This window comes from Chelonus insularis, unplaced genomic scaffold, assembly GCF_013357705.1.
Source record: "Chelonus insularis isolate UGA/USDA-ARS -01 unplaced genomic scaffold, ASM1335770v1 contig_401_pilon, whole genome shotgun sequence".
Classification (NCBI taxonomy): Eukaryota; Metazoa; Arthropoda; class Insecta; order Hymenoptera; family Braconidae; genus Chelonus; species Chelonus insularis.
Window position 1 is genome coordinate 151,066 of NW_023276558.1, and position 25,555 is coordinate 176,620.

Consider the following 25,555-nt stretch of genomic DNA (forward strand, 5'->3'; position numbering starts at 1 on the left):
TGACACTTTTCGGTTTCAAACGTATTTGCCATTGAAATCAAATTGTGTTGAGTTTTGTGTTTGTTATCGAGTGAATGAAACTGAATATTGGGACAATAATGATGGAAAAAATTATTCTATTCGAAGACAGCCACCCAAAGAGGTAATTCTTGATTTAATTTAAAAACCAATTATGGTAAAAAATTGAATGAAAAAAAATCCTACTGAAACTTTTTTACTTTGTAGTCAATTAAGATCAATAATAGACAATGCTGCTTACATTGAATTTTTTTTTTTGGAATAATATAAAATTAATCCGGTGTCCATAATAATTTTGTCATATCCGGAAGTCACCAATAAAAGCAGATTTCAAATCAAGCTTTCAACTCAAAGATCAACTTTCGCGAAAACTGTATAGAACTCATTTTCATATCAAAGTATAATTATAAACTGAATGCGTTATTCAATTAATTACTACCAGACTAATAATTTCTAACGGTAAAGTATGATTAGAAAATTTATGATGATTCCATTTCGATAAACCCCTTTGGGTTTCTAATCTTAAGTGTGAGCAATTTATTAGTTTTATGATATCAAGGGTCGCGTATTTTTAAATAAAGGTAAGCTTTAAATAAGCTGGTATGATAATTTTTTTCTATTATTGGAATACTATTATTTAGAAATAGAATGTTTTGAAACATAACGTTTACACAATTGTAAATATAAATGAGTTGATAACAGTTTTTGAAAAACATTTCTTATATATTTAATTTTTTAAAAAATTCATTATAAGCATGTTGATTGATACTTTATCATTAGAACTTAACTTCAATAACAAGTTGGATTTTTTTCTGCATTTATAATGAATAGTTTTATAAATTTTCACATCATTTTTTATTGTCTATTCCAGCTTTCTCCACACTTGTCTGCCAAAACACTAGAAAAAATTCAACAAGTTGCAGCCACAAATATATTACTACCTTTATCACTAAGTAATCTTGTTATAGACAACCAATGTGTAAGTCATCAACAAATCAAAAATAAGCCTATGGAAAAGACGAAAGTTAGTAATATGAGGGCATGGAGTAGTGAATTTACTTATTGGCAATATGTGAATGATGACAGAGTACCATATTGGTAATTTTATAACCACATAACTACATGAAATTATATAGGACTGTACTTGTTGGAAGAAGAGGGTGCAACTAATGCAGATATTGAAGATTGTAAAGAAGAATATAATAATAATTGCCATTTATTACTGATAACTGTTAATATAAAACCGGTGTTTATATTAAGTATGATTTTTGTCATATTTTATTTTATATCAACTTTACTTGATACTATTAAGAAAGAGATTTCAACTGAATTGTATAAAACCTTATTTTAATGCATTATATGCACCTATCTCAATTTAAGTGATACAAACAGGAAAAAATAATATATATTTATATACTCAAAAAATGAAATTCAAATATTGTAAAAAATATCTTTAAGATAAGAAACTATGACAATAGTATTTTTGTCCATTCAATAGAATAATTAATTATCCTACTATTATTGTTAAAGACGATAAATAATGTAATAAGAATAGTGTAAATTACTGAAGACAATTAAGAGACTGATATATTAAATAATAAAGATTAATTTTATGAGTCACATTGAAAATTAAATATCTTCAGAAAATTTTCCATTGAGAGATTTTTTTTAACTCTTATCTTTTATAATAATATTATTGATGATTAGGTTAAGCAAATGACAATAAATGTTATAATTATGTTTTACATATAATATAGGCTATTGTATATGTTAATGGAAACTCATGCAATAATTATCAATAAGGATGTAAACAATGCGATTACAATTTTATAAATAGTATATAATTAATAATACGAACTACATCGTTTAAGAAGTGAATTATATAATCAGTTAATCGATAATTTAGATAGTATTTTGATTAAAATTTAATGTTAATTAAAAAACTTGCAAAATTCTTTCACATAAAGTTAATTTTAAAAGTAGTTTAGGTCATGTAGATTTTGATATTTAATGACTGTTGATAATTGTAATTTTTTATAGTAATTATTATGTTGGAAGTTATCGTGGTAATATTATTAATCTTAATAAACATTCATTTTAAAGTCAACGACGCCATTAATTATAGAAACAAATAAAATGCTATTTTCCCATTGAGATTAATTATTGAACATGTTTATAGTAATATGCGGTATGGAGAAATATACAAAGGTATTTAAATTGTAACTTTTTGGAAATTAATAAGCAATAATTGAAACTGAAATCAAAACAAAAAGATTTTCAATATACTGTTATTTTTATCTTGCCATTTAATGTATATTGAAAAATTGACCATTAGACAGTTCAAGTATTCATAATTGTAAATAAAACAAAAAAATTTTTTAATTGGAATAAGTCAACCTTTGTTATTCGATGATAAGAGATTATTCTGTCCAGAGAACTAGAAAAATTTTTAGTATTAATAGTTATAATAACATTAGACTAAGTAATTATCTTCTGCTACAAATATTATATCTTGTTTTTGTTGAATTTACACTATATCAATTACTCAATAATTAGTAAAAATTGTCAAATTCATCATATAAATTACTTTTGTAATTAATCCCTTGTAATTTCTACAAAAATGAATAAAGATTTTATTAAAAAAATAACAGATGTGAATTTTTTGATGAGTTTTTTTATTCAGTCCATACAACATGTTCAATCCAATCAAGATATGAGCTAACTTGAGTATAAATTGCTGGAGAATTTTTAAAGGCACAAAATTTTCCAAAACTTGTTACACCAACAATGCTGTACATACAATAAGGCGTATGCAATACTCTTTGAAGAGGTCCTCCGCTATCACCCTGCAGTATTATCATATTTAGAAAAATTTGATATGTACGTAGGTGGAATATTGCAATATAATTTCAACGTGTTTACACCTACGTACTTGACAAGTGTCTTTTCCACCTTCCATTATGCCAGCACATAACATACTGGGAATTAATCCTTGGGGCATTTGCCTGCTACCTACTTCTGATTGATAATTTCTCTGACAAGTTTCTGGGCTTATGTAATCTAGAGTGACTTTCATTAAGTCATCACTGCCATAATCTGCCTCTGCATTTACATTCATTAATAATGATTATTATTATTATTAACAAAAATTATAAATAAACTTCACAGTAATTATGTTACAGTTACACACCATAAGCAGTTTTACCAAATCCACTAGCAATGAAATGCAACTTTCTAGTCATACTTAATTCCTGCATTGATTCGACCTCTAAACATGCAGGTCTTATATATTCATTAAAATCAAGTGGTTGATCTAATTTCAAGAGAGCAATATCATTATATCGTAAAGGTAATCTATACTCTGGGTGTCCAATTCTTTCAACAATATCTCGTTCCTGCATTGTAGGCTCTAGAGCTTTGGTACTAATTGTTCCAACTCTTACTTTTATTGCTGGTCCTCTGTCATTATTATATTAATAATAATCATAATTAATTTTTATAGTTATCATACTAAATAAATTTAAAGTAACCTAGGTTTGCTTGATTTTACTTATCAGTTGAATTAATACAATGAGCAGCAGTTAAAATGTAATCTTCTGAAATCACTGAACCTCCACATTGCCAAGAGATAACGTCCTTTCCATATCCTATCATTGCCTAAAATGGAATAAATTAAATATTATTCAAAGTTTGTAGTGCAAAAATGAAGTATAATACCATATGTGGAAATTCCATGGGTTTAGCTTTTACACCTCCTACAATAAGAGGTGTTTCAACAATTCCACATTTAGAAGTAATTTTTTTTTGGCCAACATCAATACGCAGCACTGGTGATTCTTCTTCGTGATATACTAAATTTGCATATTGTTCACATTCTATAAGAATTAAATAATTAACAGCTGTTCCAACTTCATTTATTAATATCATTTAAAACTTATAAAATTATACTTTTTTGCGATATTCTTTTAGATGACGTAGTTTCATGAAGCAGCAAAAAATGAATGAAAATAAGTAATTCAATCAATATTTTCTTTTTAATAAAATAAAAAATCATGTTGAGAAACAAGGATAATAACTAAATCAATGATTTATAAAAGTAAACAATTCCGGCTCTCAGTATTGAATTGATTCAACTGTTGAACGATTAAAAAATTCAATTACATATAGATTCGAACCATGTGGACAGTTTATGCTCTATAAATTCATTCGTAATTTCAGTTTACTGTTTGAATAATGATTGATAAAAGCTATTGGATTTTATGCACATGTGTATTATACTTTATTGGTCAAAATATCTTAATAGATCAGCAATGAGTAAAGTTAGCAATATTCCCTTCTAAGAATTTTAGTCAAAGTACTCAAATATGAGAATAATATATTCCTCATTAAATTCGTAGTAACTGTTAATGCGTTGATTCAGTTAATTTATAATTAATCATTTGAATACGTCATAGAGTGACTCATTTAATATTTATTCATAAAAAAGAACTGAAAGGTAGATATTATCTCATAGATAAAATCTTTGCATTCCATGTATACCAGTCATCTTATTTTCCGATTATGATTAATTCAGCTTATAAATTTTTTGTCAGTGATAAAATGTCAAGTAAATACCACTCTATTTTGATGCGACTCCAATATTTTTATTTTTTTATTTTCGTATTTTTTCTTTAATCGAGTCATTAACTATAATTATTATCCCTATCACAAGTTGAAAAGCAGAGATATAATAATAAATTTAATTAAAGGATGCTCTTAATGATAAGTTGGATGATTTATTTATTTGTAACTGGAAGTTTGTAAGGATACAAAATAATTTAGTCATCTACAAATCATTGTAATATTGAATAATGCTTGGGAAAATTAATCAAGAGAATTCCCATATTATTTTGCACTTCCACTGCGTAAACAATTGACTATTCTGAGGACATATTATAAATATGTATGTTATTTTACTAGTAACGTCATTGCAGCGCAAATAATTATAATAATCGCAACAACGATAATAATATATTTGCAACTCTCAGAACAGTTGATGATACTTTCATGCACGGAATTGATGAGGTAAAAGATTTTTTTCAAGTGATAGTCAAAGAAGTTGAAGTAGTAGTAGTTGTAATACTGGTTTTGGAGGAAGGAAATTTCGTGAGATAAAAAATGATGCGATGCATTCTGTAGTTCAGACTACTATAGAAGGTCAGCAAGTAATGTTGTGAGTGAATGTAAAGATCAAATTTCAATAAAATAAATTTTGTTGCTAAAATCCATTTTAAATAAATACTCTTCTCTAATATAAACTATATTGAAGAGTATTAGACTCAACATGTTATTTAATAGACATATTTTGACTTTTGTCATTTTTTACTTCTTAAGAGTAGCAAACACAAAACGTTATGAAGGTAAAGTGAGATTTTGAGTAAATTGAAAATTTTAAAATTATCTTGAAAAACTTTTAAAATTTTATTTTAATTGAAATTAATTGTTCAGGTGATTCGTGTACCTTAGATGATGGTACACCAGGAGAATGTAAGGACTTGATAAACTGTCCAAAAGTTTATGACGATTTATTATCAGGAAAATTGCCACAAAAATATATGTGGATACAACAACTATGAACCAATTGTTTGTTGCAATAGCAATAAAAGAGTATCTACAACATGGTCTCCACCAACGACAACGACGAGAAAAAATACAGAGTTTGAATGGAAACCTCTAGGGTCAAATACACGTAGACCTACTAGAAGACCTTCTACCACTTCGACTACTACTGAATTTTATACTCATGATGAAAGTGGCCTTTTCCCTATGAGCAATCAGAATAGCAATAAAAACAATGGCCATCAAGAGATTAGAAGAAAAGTGGGCGATTTAGCTAAAGAAAGTAAGCTTGATATCAATTATCATCATATCATATTAGCACAACATATTTATCATTTTAATTTTAACACTGACTACACTTTCTTAGACATAATAAAATTCAAATATTTTTTTAGAATTTCAAAAGTTATTTCTATGCTAATTATCATATCAATCTTTCGACAGAATGTGCAGAATATGCAAGTTTGGTATATACTACAGTAATTCCACCAACACTAACAGGAAATCGAAAACCTGTGAATGAATCAACATGTGCAATAAAATCTCAAAAACTAATTGTTGGTGGTAAAAAAGCTGCTCCAAAGGAATTCCCTCTTATGGCTGCTGTAGGATTTAATAGTAATCCTGATAATGATGTAAATTATAAACCTGGGAAAATTAATTGGTTGTGTGGTGGAACCCTGGTATCTGATAAATTCGTTATGACTGCAGCTCATTGCATTTATTCAATCGACTAGTAACTAAAAATTTAAAATATATTAAATCATAAATTTTAGTTAACAAAGAATAAAGATATAATTATTTTCAGTGGATACGCATCTTGGATCAGAGTTGGTGATTTAAATTTAGAAAAAAGTGATGATAATGCGAGACCTCAAGAACGTAAAATAGTTGAAAGAATTTCTCATCCTGACTATAGGAAACCACTTGAATATCATGATATTGCATTATTAAGGATGGAACGACCTATTGTTTTTAATTCTTGGGTCAGACCTGCTTGTTTATCAACAAATACTATTCCAACATCCTCAGAATATGGAAGAGTTCAAGAGACCAAAGCTCTTGCAATTGGTTGGGGTCGAGTTGACTGGGGTATCACTTACATTTTTTTATTGAAAAAATTTTTTAAAAATATCATAAATATTTTTGCTGAATGCATTTTATTAACATCATTATCATTATCTTTACAGTATCCTGTTTATTCTATAATTTGATTTACTCAAGCATTATTCGATATAAACTTAGTCTTCATCGATAATAACATTTGCAGACTATTTTACTTCAATTTTAGATCAGAAACTGTTTTGACCTAGTTTTCTCAATACCTGTTTCTTGATATTAATGTTAAAATTTAATTATTATGATCTTGGAAATTGTACTTCATTTAACTTCATGTGCCTGTGTGCAAGCTATAAACTACAACTTTTCAAGTAGATAAATAATTATCTTATATCTTTCAGCTGATGAAGAAGGGTCTAATGATCTTCTCAAAGTGACTCTTCCGATTGTACCTCACAAGAGATGTAATGAAAGTTTTATTGGTGGTGTTGCTGACTACAAACTTAAATTTGGAATTGTAGATCAATGGCAAATGTGTGCTGGACAGGAAGGTAAAGATACGTGTCAAGGTGACAGTGGTGGGCCTTTAGTGGTTTTCAGTAATAATCACAAATGCATGTATGATGTAATTGGTATAACAAGTCTTGGCCGATTATGTGGTAGCATAGTTCCAGGTGTTTATACTCGAGTTAGTAATTACATATCATGGTTAGAAGATACCATTTGGTCTAATTAAATCAAATTATATAATTTGTTGATAAAATGAACAAGTAATAATTTTAAAACGTAATCATTATAGTATTTACATAAATGACGTTTTATTCTGCAATTCCATTTATTACTCTGTATTCTTCAAACTCTTTTTGATACATTTTTTATTATTTTTAACTATTTATTTATAATTAAAATCAATTCAAGCCAATCACAACATAACAAGATATTTTTTAATTATATAATATAATATAATATACTATAAACCCTCAATTTATAGAAATGTATTGAGTTTAAAAAGACTTTTTGTAAAATATTATTAAAAAACCTAGTCTTGATTATTCGCTTAGTATTGTGTATAAGTTATATGAAATAAAAAATATTTAAAAATTAAAATGCATAAAAGCAGTAGATTGTTGCAAAAATTCGTAGACCTTATCAATCAATTATTTTTGTAAAAACTTTTTGATTAATACTTTATTAAGCTTACGCACACAATATAAAATAAGAGCAGCAAAAATATTGTTACTGTTATGTCCGACACTTTAGTTGTGTGATTCATTAAAGTATTATAAAATTAGTAAACAATCGATAATGATCGTTTGAACTCATATTGACCAAGAAATGAGTAGATAAAAAAATTAAAATAAACAATTATGAAACATTAGAGTAAGCTATCCAATCTATCCTCTATTAATTCTACTAGTGGTGTCATCAATTATTCTATAATTTTAAGATGTAGACAAGATTGGAACAGTTTACCTTATATTAAAATAATAACATTTACTTTTACACACTTTTTTTATAAGAATAAACTCTAAAAGAACTATTTCGCAAAGGAGTTTTGATTATATTGCTTTGATTTCCATAATTATATATTTTTCTAAGATCAAGGTTTTTATTAAAGCTATCTTAGCTACCCTTGATTTTTAAGCTTAAGTTTGAGAATCTGGAAGTCATTTGCTAAATTTTGATTTAATTACTTTCACCAACTACTTCAGTAGTCACACAATCTTGATTTCAAGGAAGATATTATTTTAAATGTAAGCACGTTAATTCATTCGCCTATTAGTGTCTGTATACTGATATAAAACAAATTAAATAGTTCATAATTAAAAAATTTTGAATCTGTGGAATCAGTATTTCAGGAGTAAATACTTTAACATTAATAGGCTAATGATCAACAAATTAATTTGTCTTTTTAAATTAGCTTATTTTTGCAAATAAGCTTATATATATGTACGTAAAGATCCATGTAATATTTTTAAAAAATATTATTCATTTAATAAATAAGATAGTCGGACATACCATGGCTATGAAAAAAGAACTCAAAAATTTATTTGGCTACTTAATTCATATAAAAATAAAGATATCACAATACATATTGTGAATATCATTTATCATTTAATACTGTATATGAAGAGAATTGTTTTTACTTTCATCAATATAACTTTTTTTTATGAAACCATCAAAGATTTAATTATGTGAAGACGTAAAATTATTATCTAAAATAGACATAATTTTGTTTCCAGCACCTGGAATATCCGGTACAACGGTAGTAGTAATATTTGAATCAATATGATTTAAACAATAAGGCATTATTTGACCATGATTACATGAACTTATGGTATTATCACGAAAAATGATAAGATAAAGCCCTGTAATCGCAGTAAATGCGCCTGCTGCAAGAAGCGCAATAGCAGGTACTTTTTTCATAGAGAACACCGGTCCTTCTTCTAATTTAATATAACATAAAGCTGGAAGCACATATGCTAGTGGCACTGCAGCCAATATACCATTTAGCTCAAGAACAACTCCAAGACAATCTTCTGACATTGATATAAAATATGCACAAGTTATGATTCCCATTGTTATCAAGAAATATCGTCTGTCAGATCCAGTATACATATCATGATTTTCTGTCTCTGCTGTACCTTTTATTGTTGTTAGAACGACCTGTTCAAGAAGAATAGAATAGAGTTTATTTTATCAATGCTTGTATCTAGTTTTCAACAAACTTTTTTTGTTTCTCATCTTTGAGACAAAAATTGTTTATCTTTCATCGTATAATTAATTTTGAAATAGCAAGTTTTAAAACTTCAGTTTATTCAAATGCAAAGATGAAAGTATTTTCAATGTTAAAGATAGAAGAATTACCTCACGAGTCACAAAGCACTCAATAGGAAAAGTGAGCAAGATAGTTCCACTGAATAATACTCTTGAAAAATTCATAAGGTCATCATCCCAACAATAATTTTCCATGAGATCTCCTTGTACAAGACTTGTAAATGTAACATAACCAGTAATTCCAAAAGCTGCAGCAATAATAAAAGATGTAAATAAAGACCAGTGTGTGACTATATTCCACTTCTGCTGAGTAGCACACTCAATTGATCTGTATATAAGAAATGTATTATGATGGCACATAAATGCAAATGCCATTATTCCAACGGATGGTATTACTCCTTTTAAGTTCGCAAATCTCCAACTATCTGTTTTATTTGGGCTAAAATAAAATAATTTGTTTTAGTTATTTTTTCTCATTTGATAATAGTCAAATTTTCAACTAAACTGAGTTATAAATATTTAAAAAAACTTCTGAATTTAAGAAGTAATTTGAAATTTAAAAATACTTTCTATTAAATCAAAATTATTTGAAAAATATTTAAAATACATATATAAAATCTAGTTTTGATTTATAGTTAATCAATATATTATTCAAGAGATATAACTTTCAGTTCAGATGATCATATCTTAAAAAAATATTCTACACGTTGTTTATTAATTTACATCTCGATAGTGAATTATATCTAATTAATGAAACCAACTGTGTATTTAACATAATCAGGTTTAGAGAGATCATTAAAAAACCAGAACAAGTTGGTCTTCTAGAGATGAATGGAAATTTACAAAAATATACTTTATATTCAATAGCAGGTAGAAAATTCGTTATGAGACAAGATAATATTATTTATACCCTGAAGGGATTTTCCAACTTTAGTTTTCTTTGTAAATTCGCTTGCTTATTTTACATAATTTACTTACATGAGAGCTGACATGGAACCAATTCGGATGAAAATTGCCAAAAGAATAAATCCAATGCAGGCAAGTGAAAGAAAAGAGATTTTCGCAAGCCGAGCAACATTTCTGTACAAACACAATGGAATAGTGATGCATAAAGTAGCTAATAGTATGACAACTTCTCTTTGAGCAAAAATACTATCTTTGCCAACACCTGTTACTCTGATAATTACTTTAGTTACTGTATCACCCACAACGATGTTATAAGATATCATAGCTGTAAATATTTTTAAATATATATTCAAAACTATTCCTATTATCTTTTCATAGTTATCTAATTGTTATAGATTTATAAATACCTATAAATGGATAAAAAAATTGTAAAGTAGATAGAATGTAGAAACCAGGTCGTCCAAAACTTGCTCGCATCAAGCCTTGATAACTCATTTCACCACAAATGTGTCCACTTTTCACCATAAGAATAAGAGAATAATCTGTCAAAATTGCTACTATAATTAATAGAAGAATTCCTAGGCCAAACCCTGATTGATAAAGAGCATATGGAATACCTGAAGAAAAAAAATAACAGTTGTGATTTCACTTCTTTTATACTAAAGTTTTTATCTTAACATCATATTAAAGAACTTATTTCAAATATAGAAGAGAAGTAAATTCTAGAAGATGATTACGAATAATCATGAAAAATAATTATCCTCACCGATAACACCACTGCCAATAATAGAATTTATAAAGTTAAAACTCGCCATGAGAACAGAAGAAAATTTTCCTGCATTTGGATCATCGTCCTGTAATAAAGTTTATCTTCTATCAACAATTAATTACAGTTTGACGTTTAGTTATTAAACGATAATTTGAATACGATTAAAAATATCTCTATTGTAACAGCAACACCAACAGGAAATATAAATGTAGATTGATACGAGCAATATCATAGAGTAATATAATAACTAAACTCCTTGACTCATGATATTAAATTATTTATTTCCGTGTTTTATTGCTTTATTACTGATATTACTGAACTCTGTTTACCACAAACAGCTTTTAGTTAAAATTGATCAGTTATCAGTTGTAAAAAATTGATTGTTTCAGTAAAGAACAAATTTTTTGATTATTTAAATTGGATGATAATATCGACTTATCGATTCTACTTCAAAAGTTCATTTCAAGTGATCTATATAGCTCAAATATTTGTGGTATTCAGAAACCAGTTTACCGGCATTCTTATAAGCACTTATTTATATTAAAATGAAGGAGCAAAATATTTTTTAATCTTACCAGCATAAGTTCTCTCAGGTCATCACAGGAATCATCAGTATCCACACTTCTAACATTTTGCTGAATTTTTAAATAATTATCACGTTATAAGTAGATAAAATTACAAAATATCAAAAGCAAAAATAAAATGTGTTGTACCAAAATCGTTCATTTTTTCCTCAAGTAAAAAATAATTTTATATTGTAATATGTATAAAAATAAAAAACTCTGTTAATCGATACGATAAATAATACGATAATTAATTTGGAATATTTTTAATTTTTCCTCATTATAAAAGAAAGCAAAGTTTCTATTTTTTTTTCATCATTTTGTTAATAAAGGTTTCTATATTTAGTTACATTTCTCTTCCTGGGGAAAAATGATTAATGGTAAACTAAAAGACTAAGAGCGATCTTATTGATTGATTACACATTGACGTAAAATACGTCAAACTAAATACATAAAATGAATATTTAACACTCTTTTCGTAAAATTAAAATATTTTATACATTTATTTTTTTTCCTGCTTTTTATATTTAACCATATCATCCCTTCAATCAAATTTCTTTTAATTTTGAAAAAATAAGACATTCGTTATTAAGGAGAAATATTAATCTTATCTTATTTTTTGTTTGTAGCATTACATGTAAAATAATAATTATCGTGACTGCACTTAATATTGAATACAGTCGGTTGATTTGTTATCATTAAAATATAAATTAATAATTTTTTTTTATAATACATCAATTTTTGAAATAAAAAATATGTGTACATCATTATTTATGTTATGAACAAAATGTTTCGAAATTTAAAAATAATCCTTTGTTAATTTTGTGTAATAATATAAAAAAGCTTAACAATATTATTATAAAATAATTTAAATAAAAAAAAAACAACAAAGATTCAAGCTTTAATTCAAAAGAAAGTGTGCGCATTTTTAAAAAAGATGTAGTGTTGATATGCATGAATGATTTTCGAATGATTATATATTAAAAATCATATAAAAAATAAATTTATTTATTGAAACATGCTCACATCAGCAAAGTTTTTACGTTGATCCAAAATGTAGCTTTTTTCATTAACACTTTGTTGTGACATTTTTTATATTGTATTCACTTTTTTTTTTAAAAAAAACAAGTCTGTTTTACTATAGATTATAACATTGACAATTAAAATATGTTATCACTCAAAACTAACCCTACTTTTTGCAACAAATTATCAATTACTATGTTGTAGGGTCTTTTCTGAATGTTCAAGCAACATCGACTAATCAGAAGTGTTTTAGTAATAGGCGAGAGAAAATAAAATTCAGTATGGTATTTATTGATCGTCTCGAGTGCTGTTTAGACACTCTTGAATAAAGAAGTGGACATGAAGTCACTCGATTCGATTGATAGCGCCATTTTCCATCTAAACCGCATAAATGGAGTAGAATTTCAAAGAGCATAAACAATTTATTGAATGCTAACTCATTTAAAAATTATTCCTTATAATTGGAAGATTATTGAAAATGGATTTAAAGATTATGAACCCATTTTCTCAGAAAAACAAATGAGACGTTGATAATAATGAACTAAGAATTTACTTCTTAGATAATAAAAATACTCAAAATACCATTTTAATGGTAAAAAAACAAAAATAAACTTACCAACGATGATCTTTCTTTGACTCAGTCTATATTGGAGTATTATTGTTTTTTTTTGGTACAACAAATCTTTCAAAATAGATTTAAAAGTAAATAATGTAGCATGAATAACCACTTTAACACACTAAAAACCTTCACATTTTCAAACATTATTCACTATTTAATTCGCAAACATGGTCATTAAAAATAATTTTTAGCGCTGAAACCAATAGCATTGATGTAAATACATTCAAAAATGATTTAATATTTTAAATGTAAGGCATCAAATACACTAAATAAACTAAATAATTATTTATTTGAATATTCAACCTATAAAAATTGACGATGATGTTTGAAAACAAACGTTAATTGATTACCATCGATTTCTTGGAAATTTGATCAACCGAACTTCTGACCATTTTATTGTTGCTCAGAAAAATATATATGGCTGCATACCTTGTTTTAAGTTATAAAATAATAAAATAATGTCTCAAAACATAAGAGAACAATTCATCTTTCTAATTAATCTAAAATACTCAAATAAAAGCTTCTACAAACGAAAATTTGTAGGAAACTAGAAATGAATACTGCTGCCATTGCCATGTCGATTAGTTGCTTTCCATTGAAAGTACAGAACTGTTAGTTCTTTTTTCGAACTCTCTGACCACTTGGCGCTGCTTTCCACACATCGCTCATTTTATAACTCTGTTATTGCTTTATTCTATGCTTATGTTATTTATGTTAGTTCTATTGGCGAAAATACGAATCAAATATTATGGCTTTGCAGAATTTTATGCACGTTTACTAATATAAAACCTTGTTGTTACTTTCTACTCTCAGGAGCCCGCAAATATAATACTCAATATCTTGCGTTCATTTTTACAAGATTGTCTAGTTATCAAAAATTTTGAATGAGGTCAATTCAGTATTCAACGTTAATATTATTGTAATCGGTATGGTGTTAACCAGTGATAATTTATATAAATATCACATTTTTAAAATAATAAATTACTGTTGATATAGTTTAAATTTTTTCATACGTAGATCATTTGTATTTTCAGTTTCTGATAAAATGTCTCAGCAATTTGTAGGATGTATGGTATCAATAAAATGCACTGATGATTTGGGTACTTTTCAAGGTCAAATTGTGAATTTTAATCGGCAAACAGTCACAATTACAAAAGCTTTCAAAGATGGGGTACCCCATCCATCGCAACAGGTTACCATTAAGTATGAATTCTTCTTTCTCCATTTTTCACATGAATTATATTATTTTCTATAAGTGATTTTGTTCATATAATACCATGTTTCATTAATATTCCAGTGCTAAAGATATTCAAAATTTAGAAATAATTTCCACTGAAGAAGCAGGAAACAAAGATGTACAAATGCACAGTAAAGTAACTGTAAAAAGGCCGATAGCAAAGCGTGCTAACCGATCAATTTCTGAATGCATCCCAACAACTACCTCATCTACGGCTAATCAACTCCAATCAAATTACAAAAAACCTACTGAACCATCTCAACCAGATTCGTCATCTAATGGAAGAGTTGCTTCTGGTATAGAGTTATAGTTGTCTGTTTAGATGTTAAGTATTCTTTTTTTTAAATAAATTTAATAATTCGAAACAATTTTTGTAGCTGAGATAAACACCAAGTTCAATCAAAAAAGAGCCTCACAACGTCAAAGATGGCAAGAAAGAGATGAACAAGCTTTTGGAACACCGATTGATCAATCAATGAATCAAGATTTTGATTTTGAAAAAAATTTAGCACTATTTAATAAAGAGGTAAGATTGAAAAATTATTAGAGTGACATTATTTAAATAAAAGAGAATATTTATTGAAAGACATTGATTATAGGCTGTGTGGGAAGAATTAAATTCTTTAAAACCAGATATAGTTCGACAATCAGAAACGAATAGAGGCAAATACCGTCATGATGAAAATATTATAGTATCCAAGCCTACAACATATAGACAAATAATAGTACCTCTAAGTGATGAACGTGAATATGCCACAGATGATGGACTAGTGATACCAAGCATTACAGTTGAGCTTCATCGACAATTAATTGGAGCAGCTGATCGGCTTGGAATTAGCTGGGAAAGAAGAGTAATTTTTCAAAATAAAAATTATTTTATTTTATATTTTTCGTTTAAAATGAAATATGTTATAACATAATATTACAAATTATACAGGTTGAATTATTAGGAAGAGCTGGCACTGAAATTATTATTCAACTATTAGGAGGAGCACATCGATTGAACCCAAAAAATGCTCATCAATGGCCAACAATTGTTGCACTTTGTGGACCTCATCGTTCAGGTGCTGCTGGAGTTAATTGTGCTCGACAGCTTTCAACACATGGTATAAAAACAGTAGTTTATGTCGAAAATTCAGAAAACGTCTCTTTACTTCAAGAACTCTCGTTATATAAAATGACGGGAAACAAAGTTGAGATGAAAATGGATAAATTAGCGTCAATAAGCTCAGTTGATCTGATAATATTAGCACTTTTTGACGAACATTCATCGAAAAATAGCACACCTACAGTTGCTAAATGGGTCAACAGCAATAAGGCTCCTGTCCTCGCAATTGAACCTCCGTCTACGGGCACTCCGGGTATCTTAAGTAAATTTAGTCTCGTTGGGGGATTACCTTTATCGCATAGCCCAGATAACGGGCGACTATACCTTTGTAATTTGGCATTGCCAAATAAAGTTTTTTCTGATGTTGGAATTACTTATAGATCACCTTTCGGTCCTAAATTCGTTATTCCACTTCATTGTGATGATTCGTAATAGAATTACGTGAAATATTATTTTATCCAAAACAAAATATTGAAAAAATAGTGATATATTACATTAAATAATAAATTAATTTTAATAACTAATTATCTAAATTTGTTCATTAGAAAAATATTGGTTTTTGGTATAATTTTTTATGTTACTATTAATTTATTATTGATTCAATTTCATTTTTTCTTACGATATACTTATGTTAAATTTTCTCAATAATAGCGAATTATTTGATTTATATTTATTATTTATTGACTCTGAAAATACTAAATTTTTAATTTTGTCATCATCAACTGTATCAATTGAAGACATTGAATTATTGTTCTCATGGTAACTATTCATTTAATCAATTTTATTTTTCTGATCAATTTCAAATAATTTTAATTCAATGTTCAATTAGCAACACGAAATCATATATTTGTAAGTATTAATTGTGCATCATAAATTAAAAATGAATCATGTAAAATTTGTAATTATTTTCATGTTCATCAACATGCTTTAAAGTTTGTTGAAATTCATTATTTGCTCATACACAAATACATAAGATATATTTTTTATGAATAAGTTATAGAATGTTTATTGATATAAAATATATATATATATAGGATAGTTACTAAGTTTTAAATGATTTGTCTTCACAAAGACATGATATAGTACGACTGAAAAGTTAGGTCTGTAGTATGTGTTATCGCTGCAATTACTTTTGGCTATATAATTTCACTAACATGATAAACATGACAATATTCTATAATTCTATATTTGAATGTATCGTATTTGCAGCAAAAAAATCTATTTATCTCAGATGAAATATTTCTATTAATCATGATCTATGATGAATGATTGTTTATTATTAAGATAAAATATATATTATACATAATATTTTATAAACAAGATATCAAATATTACTTCCGTTTGGTTAATTGATTTTTATCAATCATGTCCTTCACTGTAATGACGTTATTTTCGTTACCGTTAATCGTGATTATCATGTCATGTTATATAAATATATTCATGTAAAATTATCTTAGTTGCACATTTCTTTTTTAATTTCGCCACACGCGTTATCTTGAAGGATTAAAATACAAGACTGTTATCAACCTATCGTCGTGGCATTCAGACGAGTGAGGGAGATTAATTTTATATTAGCATCATTGAGTATAGTAGTTGAAATAATTAATATCATTCATAATATATTCTAGCTTTATTGTGTTATTGCCTTGAGTTTTTTTCAATGTCACGCAATTCTTTGTGTTTCTTAATAAACCAACCACATAGATTAGCAATAAGTGGAATTAAATAAATAAATTTATTTTTATATTGTGGTTAAATATTCATCATTTATTTTACTGTGATAAATTGAATCGTCCAAATTTTATTAATAGTGTGTTAAATGAATTTTGATATAAATAGTTATTGTGAGTTTTTATGGTTTAGTTACTAAATATATTTACATCATTGGAATGCCTGGTACATCAACGTATCCAATGTACGTTGGACTTGAAAGACCAGCTCCAAGACGAAGAGCTAGTACATGGAGTACTAGAAGAAACTTAGAATATGTAGTACCTCAAAGGCCTAGTCGAATATCACTGGCTGAATTGATGGTAAAACTTTTATTTTTTATTTTTTTTTGCAAAACTGTAACATAATTTAATATTTCATTTTGATAGAATAATAAAACAATTGTTGAAAAATTGCAATAAAAAATGCTTAGCTTAGTTAAATATATATTTCAGTGGTTTCTTAATCTTTAATCTCCATTGATCTACTATTAAATCTGACTAAAAAGTTAATGTCTTTTTACACCTTGCAGAGTGATGTATATTATTGAGTTCAACTACGTCATTACTAAACTTTTATAATTTAATTAACGCTTGTTATATTTATACATATATTTATTTTTATTTTTAACAAATGACAGATTATCACTGACTCCACAATTGTTGGCTTTTTATATTCAAACACATGATTTTTGAAAAATTTTATGTGTATCTGTTATATTAATTTAAACTCCATTTAAAAATAATACTTATGTAGCAATTAGAGCGCAAATAATTAAAAGATTGTTTGTAAAATACGTATTAACTCTTCGATTGACTTCTGTTAAGATATTTAAAACACTTGTAACAAAGCAATGAAGTAGAACTACCGGTTGCCATGTTTGAAAATGGTTCGCTGTATGTCATATCCGCTGTCGTGATCGTTCAGTACGAAAGAGAGAGAAAGAAAGAATGATCAAGAAGAAGAGTGGGGTTAACACAAAATAGGTTTCTTGATGGCACATATGAAATTGTGATTTTTAATAAATTTCGAGAATATACAAAGTATTAAATTTATAAAGAAACATTTATTCGTTAAGAATATTAATGGCAGACGAACATGTGTATGGATATAATCCGACCACCGGCGTCGATAATGACAGTGTATGTAATTTTTGTGACATTTTGACAAGCAGAGGTTGGAATTAATGTCGTTGATAAATTTCTAATGAGTAAAAATTAACAAGATTTATTTATCATTGGTGTTAGTTTTTTTTCAACATATATTTTTTTTTTTCGTTGGTTTGTATTGCAATATTACAAGTTGGAGTAAAATATATGCATTATTATTGACGTCAACAATTGAAATAACACATTAATACGTTTTATAACGATTCAATTATATCGATTTCTTTATTTTTTATGAGCTATTTTACATTACTTATGGTATCCTTGACTACATTTTTTAATAACGATAAAGTTGCAAATAAATGAGTAAATTTTTTTTTTATATAGAATGATGAATCAATCAGCAGGCTGAGATTAAAAGTCATAGCAGGGCATCAACTTGCTAAAAAAGATATCTTTGGTGCCAGTGATCCTTACGTCAGGATAGATTTATATTCTATCAATGGTCATGAGACTGTCGACTCTGTACTTACAAAAACTAAGAAAAAAACTTTGAATCCTGTTTGGGATGAAGAGTTTTTGTTCAGAGTAAGTTTACATTAAATTTATGATATTCATTTATCTGTTAATATTATTTTTATGTATATATAGTATACACACGTATAAATGTAATGATTGTAAGCATGAAACATTAATATTAATTATCAATTATAATATTTCTAGGTGAAACCAGCTGAGCATAAACTAGTTCTTCAAGTTTTTGATGAAAACAGATTAACAAGAGATGATTTTTTGGGGATGGTTGAACTGAATTTGTTAAATTTACCTAAAGAACAACATGGCAGAACCATTCCAACTAAACAATATATTCTTCGTCCACGCAGGTAAGATGGTATTACTTATTCTAAGGTTAGGTTATATCAAAAACGTCTGTAAAATTTTAACTAATCGAGGATCATATTTTCTAGCCATTCCAGTCAAAGGCCAAAAATCAAGGGTACTTTAGAATTATACCATGCCTACGTCATAGATGATTCATCAGCAACTGCAGAAAATGGAGATGGTGATACTGCCTCTGACTCCGGATGGGAATTATTGGATCAACTAAGTCTAAATTCAATGGATAGTCCTCAATCAATGCCTGAAGTACTTCATTTTATTTCAATAAAAATATTAATCTAACTTTATAGAATATTAATTGACGGAAATTGCTCGTCTTTTAGACTTCATCGACTGGACCGTTACCACCAGGTTGGGAAGAACGACAAGATGCTAATGGTAGAACATACTATGTAAATCATATAGCTAGATTTACTCAATGGAAAAGACCATCTGTGTTAGTTTTTCTTGTAATTTTAAAAAATAATTTAAGGTTGCTTAAATAATTATATTAACGATTGACTTTGTGGTTTAGACAAAATACTGCACCTACTTGTGGCATCTCTAATGAGCAACGAAGTTTAGACACAGCAGCAACTGAATTTCAACGGCGGTTTCACATAAGTGTAGATGACACAGAAAGTAGACAACATCGCAATTCAGCTATTAGTCAGGTAATTTTTTTATCAGATATTATATCAATATACATCTATTTTTTTTATATTAACCCGTTGGAGATCATCAATTATACTGTAATAACGTTCAGCATTTAATTCATTTTCTTCTTACTAATTTCTGGCGATGAGTAATATCTTTGTATATTTAACCAAGCTTTAAAAGTAGTTTGCTTTACTATAATAAAATAAATCTTTTATGATAAAACCAATTAATACGCATGATGAAAAAATCTGTTATTCTCTGTATAATGATTATGATCGATGGTTAAGCAATTACTCTGTATACAGTGCAATTAGATTTTAGTATGTATGAATAACACAGGCTGACATTATTGCATTCAATTTTACAATTGATACAGAAAAATGTCTACCACTTATTCGTTATTACCCATCATGTTGTTTAAAATTTTTAATCGTTTTTTTGTAAATACTTGTGCATCATAAAAACCTAATTATAATAATATGCTACTTGTTTTTTTCTTTTATAATCGTCTTAAGAAAATTACCTTATTGACGATTTTTTAAATTGTTAGTGTAAATATTTTGTTTGTATAAAATGTACAATTGATTATAGTTATATTTGATGGGTAATAACAAACAACTGATGGTGATATTTAACTCTTGAGAAAAATTGTAACTTAATTGGGTCTTTTAACTCGTGATTCGATCTAAAACAAAGTAAAAATATGGTCACGAGTAGTAATTGATAAAAATAAATTATTCAATGTAATATGATTTTCATTGTACATTAAATGATTTCATATGATATCTATTGTTGTATAGATAATTGGAAAATTTTACTCTAATTTCTATTTAATGAGACCAAGTCAACATCAAGATAAAGATGTTAAGAATTTTTATGTCAGATATATTGAATATATTGAAGACTGTTAATTTTAAAAATATTTAGGTTACAGAAAAAGTTACTCATGGCTAACTATAAAAATATTATCAATGAACAAAGATATTAATTATACTCTGAGATATTATTTTCGGAATATTACCATAAAAATTTAATATTCACTTTATTATTATGGAATATAATTATTGATATCAATTATTCGTCATGATTATTAACGACGTAAAATGAACAGAAAAATTTCAATTAATTTTACTATATTTTCTTTGTGGAATTTGTTATGAATAATGAACAATTATTCTAAAACAATTATTATAGCAATGAGAAAAAATGATCATTTCTGCTAAGCAATAAATGAATACATTGATGTAACTTATAACATTATTTCAAATTCAACAGTAGGAAAAAGATGTTTTATCAATATCAAAGTAGTTGTCAATAAGATTATATAATTTAGTTACAATCATTTTTAGGTTACAATTAAATCTCTATATTGATAATTAATTATACAATAATTATTTTTACTAACGAAAATGAAGTTAAAGACTTTATAAGTATTCTTATATTCTTCCAACAATTATTGTACCTAAGTTACAATATTTTCTCATTTCCACATCAACTTAGATTTTAATACAATCATAGTTGGTGTAGTTAATGATGCCAATCCAAAATTAGTGCCTGTGTTATAATTTAATGTTTAAATTTCGTACAAAGTGGCATGAGGTATGTAGAAAATGACGCATGTGTGTGTAAGGATCGAGAATTAATTCGAGAAGAAGATGATGTCAGTAATGGAGATAGTGAAGATTCGAATGAGTCGGAACGTATGAGAGATCGTGGGGAAACAGGTGATGGGGATATATCTCCAACGAATTCTGGACAGTCTGTCGACAATGAGGGCTATTTGGGAGAATGTGATGAACAGGTATTTCAAGTTCATTAATTTTAATCACTGGTTATTTCAGCAATTATGTTTTTCAAGGGCTTGCATGTTATTTTTCTTTAAATGATCATCTTTTATCTATTACTTTAAATCATCTTCCAAATTTAATTAATTATTCGTTTAATTTGTAGTGGGTAAACAAAATAGTCACAGTTTTACAAGATTGTTTGTATGTATGATAAGCTAAACATTATTTCAAAACTTATGCCCACAGACCGATGATAATACCGACAGTCCAGCAGGTTCTAGACGATCATCTGAACAGGTATGTATTATGTTATTATATGATTGCTACAATGAATGCTAATATTTATTGCATAACATCATTAGAAATAATTTCAATGATATCTGTTAGTTCATTAGAATTAGAAGTTTGCTGAAAATTTATTAGATTAGTATAAATATTCCTGCAATTATGTTACTATATTAATTGAAATATTTTTAGCATTTAATAACATATTTGTTTTAGTAAAAAAAAAAAAAATAGATAAAAAACAATTCCTCTATTGAAATATCAGACAAGAATTCAAATAATGCACAAACTCATTAAGAAATGATAATAATTTCTAAAATGAAGTTCAGGATATGCCATTATTACCATCAAAAATACAGGTTCACCAAATTAATATTTTTTAAAGTTACTGGCAATTATAAATAAATGTATTTTAATTAATTTACAATAATATCATCTATTGATTTAGTATTAACGATTTAATTATTATAGTTATTAATTATTGAATATTTCTTGTAGCCATCTCTTCCAATTCCCAATGGTGATGGATTACCCACAGGATGGAGCATGCAATTAGCACCTAATGGACGAATGTTCTTTATCGATCATAATGAACGAGCTACAACATGGGTTGACCCAAGAACAGGAAGACCAAGCCCAATGCCTAATCACAATGTGCCTTCGGCTACTTCTCGAAGTGATTTAGATCAACTTGGACCACTTCCAGAAGGATGGGAAGAACGAGTACACACGGATGGCCGTATCTTCTTCATTGATCATAGTAATATTGATATCTTTTTAAATGCATACCTAACTTGATTGATTTATTTTAATACAATTTATTTTGGTACTTTATAGATACAAGAACAACACAGTGGGAAGATCCTCGAATGTCCAATCCTCAAATAGCTGGACCGGTATGTACCCTTTATTTTCAAAAGTCAATTTATTTGTAAATTGGTTTATATAAACGATCAGATATATCGAACAGATATTAATCTAAAGCTTCTTTAGCTTGGATAAAAGAATGTTGGATAGCATTTCAATAATCTAAATGCAAAAAGAAATTATAATTCAGCTTGAATATGGATTTTATCAATTGAAGAACGTATTTATTTTTTTTTTTATGAATGTTCAACTTTTATTTTAAAAAATTTTTCAATTAATTTAAAATGAGTAATAGCTTCTAATTGTTTTTGTAAACTTGTTTTTTGTGATGTTACACGTACTTTATCTTACAAATGAATGTTATTGATTATATTCGTGATTATAGTAGGTACATGAATTATTTCCAGTTCAATGCACTTAGAAATTATTTAAATTATTAAACACTATATTGTTACGCGTATTAATTCAATAATTCATTATGTACCAAAGAAATATTAGTTCTGTACATAAATTTTTCAGATACATGAAAGTTTGAAATATTAAAATTATAAAAGTTACGTTAAAGAAGTAAAATTTTTTTTTTTTTTTGAAACTTAGTTGTATAAGTTCATGTAGTACTTAGTTCAGCATTTATAAAATTAATTATTCTAATTTTTTCAGGCTGTACCTTACTCTAGAGATTATAAACTCAAATATGAATATTTGAAGTCACAATTAAGAAAACCCGTAAGTAAAGTCAATTAATAAAAATTATTTTAATAAGACTAATTGTTTACTTATGTTTGAATTAAAATATTTCAAAAATCTGAATTCATTCAAGTAATCGGTCAAACGTGTAAATGAAGTTCTAAACTAAAAAGGTATTTTGTTGATTTTCATAGAGCAATGTACCAAATAAATTCGAGATAAAGGTAGCTCGAAATAATATTCTGGAAGACTCATATCGTATCATCAGCTCTGTGAATCGAGTGGAAATACTAAAGACCAAACTGTGGGTTGAATTTGAGGGCGAAGTAGGGCTGGATTATGGTGGATTAGCCCGTGAATGGTTTTTCCTTTTATCAAAGGAAATGTTTAATCCATACTATGGCTTATTTGAATATTCTGCTATGTAAGGAAAATTTCATAAGATTACTATTACATTTGTGATTAACGAACTAATTGAATTTTATAATTCATGTAGGGATAATTATACGCTTCAAATAAACCCTTTTTCTGGTGTATGTAATGAAGAACATTTAAATTATTTCAAATTCATTGGACGTATTGCTGGTATGGCAGTTTATCACGGAAAACTTTTGGATGGTAAGTTTGTAACAGACAGTCAGCTAATTAATTTTTATTACATCTAATTTTTTAATATCATCTTATATTATTTTTTTAATAGCATTCTTTATAAGGCCATTTTATAAAATGATGTTATCAAAAACAATTGACCTTAAAGACATGGAAAGTGTAGATTCGGAGTATTATAATTCATTATTGTGGATAAAAGAAAACGATCCAACGGAATTAGAACTGACATTCTGTGTAGATGAAGAAAGTTTTGGACATACTTCTCAACGAGAATTAAAGCCTAATGGCGCCAACGTACCTGTGACAAATGAGAATAAAGATGAGTATATAAGTTTGGTAATACAATGGAGATTTGTATCAAGAGTCCAAGAACAAATGAATGCTTTCTTGGATGGTTTTAATGCCTTAGTTCCTCTAGCATTAGTCAAAATATTTGATGAAAATGAATTGGAACTTCTCATGTGTGGTATTCAACACATTGATGTTAAAGATTGGAAGAAAAATACATTGTATAAAGGGGATTACCATGCGAATCACATCACGGTACAATGGTTTTGGCGTGTTGTTTTATCATTCAATAATGAAATGAGAGCCAGATTATTACAATTTGTAACTGGTACATCGCGTGTGCCCATGAATGGATTTAAAGAGTTGTATGGTAGTAATGGACCGCAATTATTTACCATTGAAAAATGGGGAACACCTGAGAACTATCCACGTGCTCACACATGGTAAATTAAATTATTTTAAATACTTCTTTGCTGATTATTGTTACTGATAAAATTTTTTACTAACAATAAATTATTTTTAGCTTTAATCGGATTGATTTACCACCATATGAAAGTTACCAACAATTGAGGGATAAATTGATAAAAGCTATTGAAGGATCCCAAGGATTTGCTGGAGTGGACTAGCGCGAGATACCATTTTTGATGATTATTCCTGTAATATAATGTATATTCATGCATATAGATATTATTAACATATACATTAATGTAAAATCAGTAGGTTGATGCTCTAATTTTATTCTTAATATAAAATGAAAGTCACTACTTCTAAATATTACTAATGTGACAACACTGCTGTTATCATTGTGTAAGTACAAGAAGGTGTCTATCATTTAAATATTTTTTTTATTTAAAAATTTTGTGTATACTTGCACTCTTAAATATTTTCATGCCAATTGGAGAAGATTTTTTAAATTTAAAATTTTTGGTGATAAATCAGTGAGCTAATTAATTATAAGAATTATGATTTTTATTTTTTTGAAATTAAATTTAAAAAATA

General features: G+C 27.3%; 5 protein-coding genes across 7 annotated transcripts; 3 read left to right on the forward strand and 2 right to left on the reverse strand.

The window, feature by feature from the left end:
- Positions 1-2,676: 2,676 nt before the first annotated feature.
- On the reverse strand, positions 2,677-4,203 carry Jon74E (Jonah 74E). The gene is made up of 6 exons (XM_035086444.1): positions 3,967-4,203; positions 3,736-3,893; positions 3,569-3,675; positions 3,209-3,477; positions 2,951-3,120; positions 2,677-2,864 (listed from the first exon to the last, which is right to left on the reverse strand). Exons 1-6 carry the CDS (start codon positions 4,070-4,072, stop codon positions 2,694-2,696), a joined length of 981 nt encoding a protein of 326 aa, XP_034942335.1. The 5' UTR covers positions 4,073-4,203; the 3' UTR covers positions 2,677-2,693.
- Positions 4,204-4,979: 776 nt separating this feature from the next.
- Positions 4,980-7,684, forward strand: LOC118068786 (venom protease-like). Its single transcript, XM_035086454.1, has 5 exons — positions 4,980-5,417; positions 5,506-5,899; positions 6,061-6,352; positions 6,425-6,708; positions 7,077-7,684. The coding sequence occupies exons 2-5, from the start codon at positions 5,575-5,577 to the stop codon at positions 7,409-7,411; spliced, it is 1,236 nt and encodes a 411-aa protein (XP_034942345.1). The 5' UTR covers positions 4,980-5,417; positions 5,506-5,574; the 3' UTR covers positions 7,412-7,684.
- A 925-nt stretch (positions 7,685-8,609) lies between these two features.
- Positions 8,610-13,067, reverse strand: LOC118068785 (putative sodium-coupled neutral amino acid transporter 11). Its single transcript, XM_035086452.1, has 7 exons — positions 12,718-13,067; positions 11,704-11,763; positions 11,126-11,213; positions 10,767-10,976; positions 10,432-10,684; positions 9,544-9,892; positions 8,610-9,342 (listed from the first exon to the last, which is right to left on the reverse strand). The coding sequence occupies exons 1-7, from the start codon at positions 12,778-12,780 to the stop codon at positions 8,863-8,865; spliced, it is 1,503 nt and encodes a 500-aa protein (XP_034942343.1). The 5' UTR covers positions 12,781-13,067; the 3' UTR covers positions 8,610-8,862.
- A 1,035-nt stretch (positions 13,068-14,102) lies between these two features.
- On the forward strand, positions 14,103-16,174 carry Edc3 (Enhancer of mRNA-decapping protein 3). The gene is made up of 6 exons (XM_035086487.1): positions 14,103-14,259; positions 14,368-14,536; positions 14,631-14,866; positions 14,948-15,096; positions 15,170-15,421; positions 15,508-16,174. The coding sequence occupies exons 2-6, from the start codon at positions 14,379-14,381 to the stop codon at positions 16,108-16,110; spliced, it is 1,398 nt and encodes a 465-aa protein (XP_034942378.1). The 5' UTR covers positions 14,103-14,259; positions 14,368-14,378; the 3' UTR covers positions 16,111-16,174.
- A 906-nt stretch (positions 16,175-17,080) lies between these two features.
- On the forward strand, positions 17,081-25,282 carry Nedd4 (E3 ubiquitin-protein ligase Nedd4). Of its 3 annotated transcripts, none has more exons than XM_035086447.1 (15): positions 17,081-17,711; positions 18,882-19,082; positions 19,218-19,378; positions 19,463-19,640; positions 19,718-19,830; positions 19,909-20,047; positions 21,664-21,834; positions 22,067-22,117; positions 22,604-22,865; positions 22,943-23,001; positions 23,633-23,698; positions 23,854-24,083; positions 24,156-24,277; positions 24,360-24,999; positions 25,080-25,282. In XM_035086447.1, exons 1-15 carry the CDS (start codon positions 17,568-17,570, stop codon positions 25,180-25,182), a joined length of 2,640 nt encoding a protein of 879 aa, XP_034942338.1. In that variant the 5' UTR covers positions 17,081-17,567; the 3' UTR covers positions 25,183-25,282. The 3 variants fall into 3 exon arrangements, with proteins under 3 accessions (XP_034942338.1, XP_034942340.1, XP_034942339.1); XM_035086448.1 differs by lacking the exon at positions 17,081-17,711 and adding an exon at positions 18,333-18,530; XM_035086449.1 differs by lacking the exon at positions 21,664-21,834 and having other exon boundaries at positions 17,085-17,711.
- The last annotated feature ends 273 nt before the right edge of the window (positions 25,283-25,555 follow it).

Excerpts from the sequence above, each read along its gene's own strand:
- Jon74E (XM_035086444.1), bottom strand. The coding sequence starts at position 4,072 with ATGATTTTTTATTTTATTAAAAAGAAAATATTGATTGAATTACTTATT. Across the intron at positions 3,894-3,966 it reads TAAAAGAATATCGCAAAAAA|AATGTGAACAATATGCAAAT; the intron begins GTATAATTTTAT and ends TAATTCTTATAG. Across the intron at positions 3,478-3,568 it reads TGTATTAATTCAACTGATAA|AGGACCAGCAATAAAAGTAA; the intron begins GTAAAATCAAGC and ends TAATAATGACAG.
- LOC118068786 (XM_035086454.1), top strand. The coding sequence starts at position 5,575 with ATGACGATTTATTATCAGGAAAATTGCCACAAAAATATATGTGGATAC. Across the intron at positions 5,900-6,060 it reads GGGCGATTTAGCTAAAGAAA|AATGTGCAGAATATGCAAGT; the intron begins GTAAGCTTGATA and ends ATCTTTCGACAG. Across the intron at positions 6,353-6,424 it reads TGCATTTATTCAATCGACTA|TGGATACGCATCTTGGATCA; the intron begins GTAACTAAAAAT and ends AATTATTTTCAG.
- LOC118068785 (XM_035086452.1), bottom strand. The coding sequence starts at position 12,780 with ATGTCACAACAAAGTGTTAATGAAAAAAGCTACATTTTGGATCAACGT. Across the intron at positions 11,764-12,717 it reads AACGTAAAAACTTTGCTGAT|CAAAATGTTAGAAGTGTGGA; the intron begins GTGAGCATGTTT and ends TTAAAAATTCAG. Across the intron at positions 9,893-10,431 it reads GGTTCCATGTCAGCTCTCAT|CCCAAATAAAACAGATAGTT; the intron begins GTAAGTAAATTA and ends ATTTTATTTTAG.
- Edc3 (XM_035086487.1), top strand. The coding sequence starts at position 14,379 with ATGTCTCAGCAATTTGTAGGATGTATGGTATCAATAAAATGCACTGAT. Across the intron at positions 14,537-14,630 it reads TCGCAACAGGTTACCATTAA|TGCTAAAGATATTCAAAATT; the intron begins GTATGAATTCTT and ends TTAATATTCCAG. Across the intron at positions 15,097-15,169 it reads TAGCACTATTTAATAAAGAG|GCTGTGTGGGAAGAATTAAA; the intron begins GTAAGATTGAAA and ends CATTGATTATAG.
- Nedd4 (XM_035086447.1), top strand. The coding sequence starts at position 17,568 with ATGCCTGGTACATCAACGTATCCAATGTACGTTGGACTTGAAAGACCA. Across the intron at positions 23,002-23,632 it reads ATCCTCAAATAGCTGGACCG|GCTGTACCTTACTCTAGAGA; the intron begins GTATGTACCCTT and ends TAATTTTTTCAG. Across the intron at positions 24,084-24,155 it reads TTATTTGAATATTCTGCTAT|GGATAATTATACGCTTCAAA; the intron begins GTAAGGAAAATT and ends TAATTCATGTAG.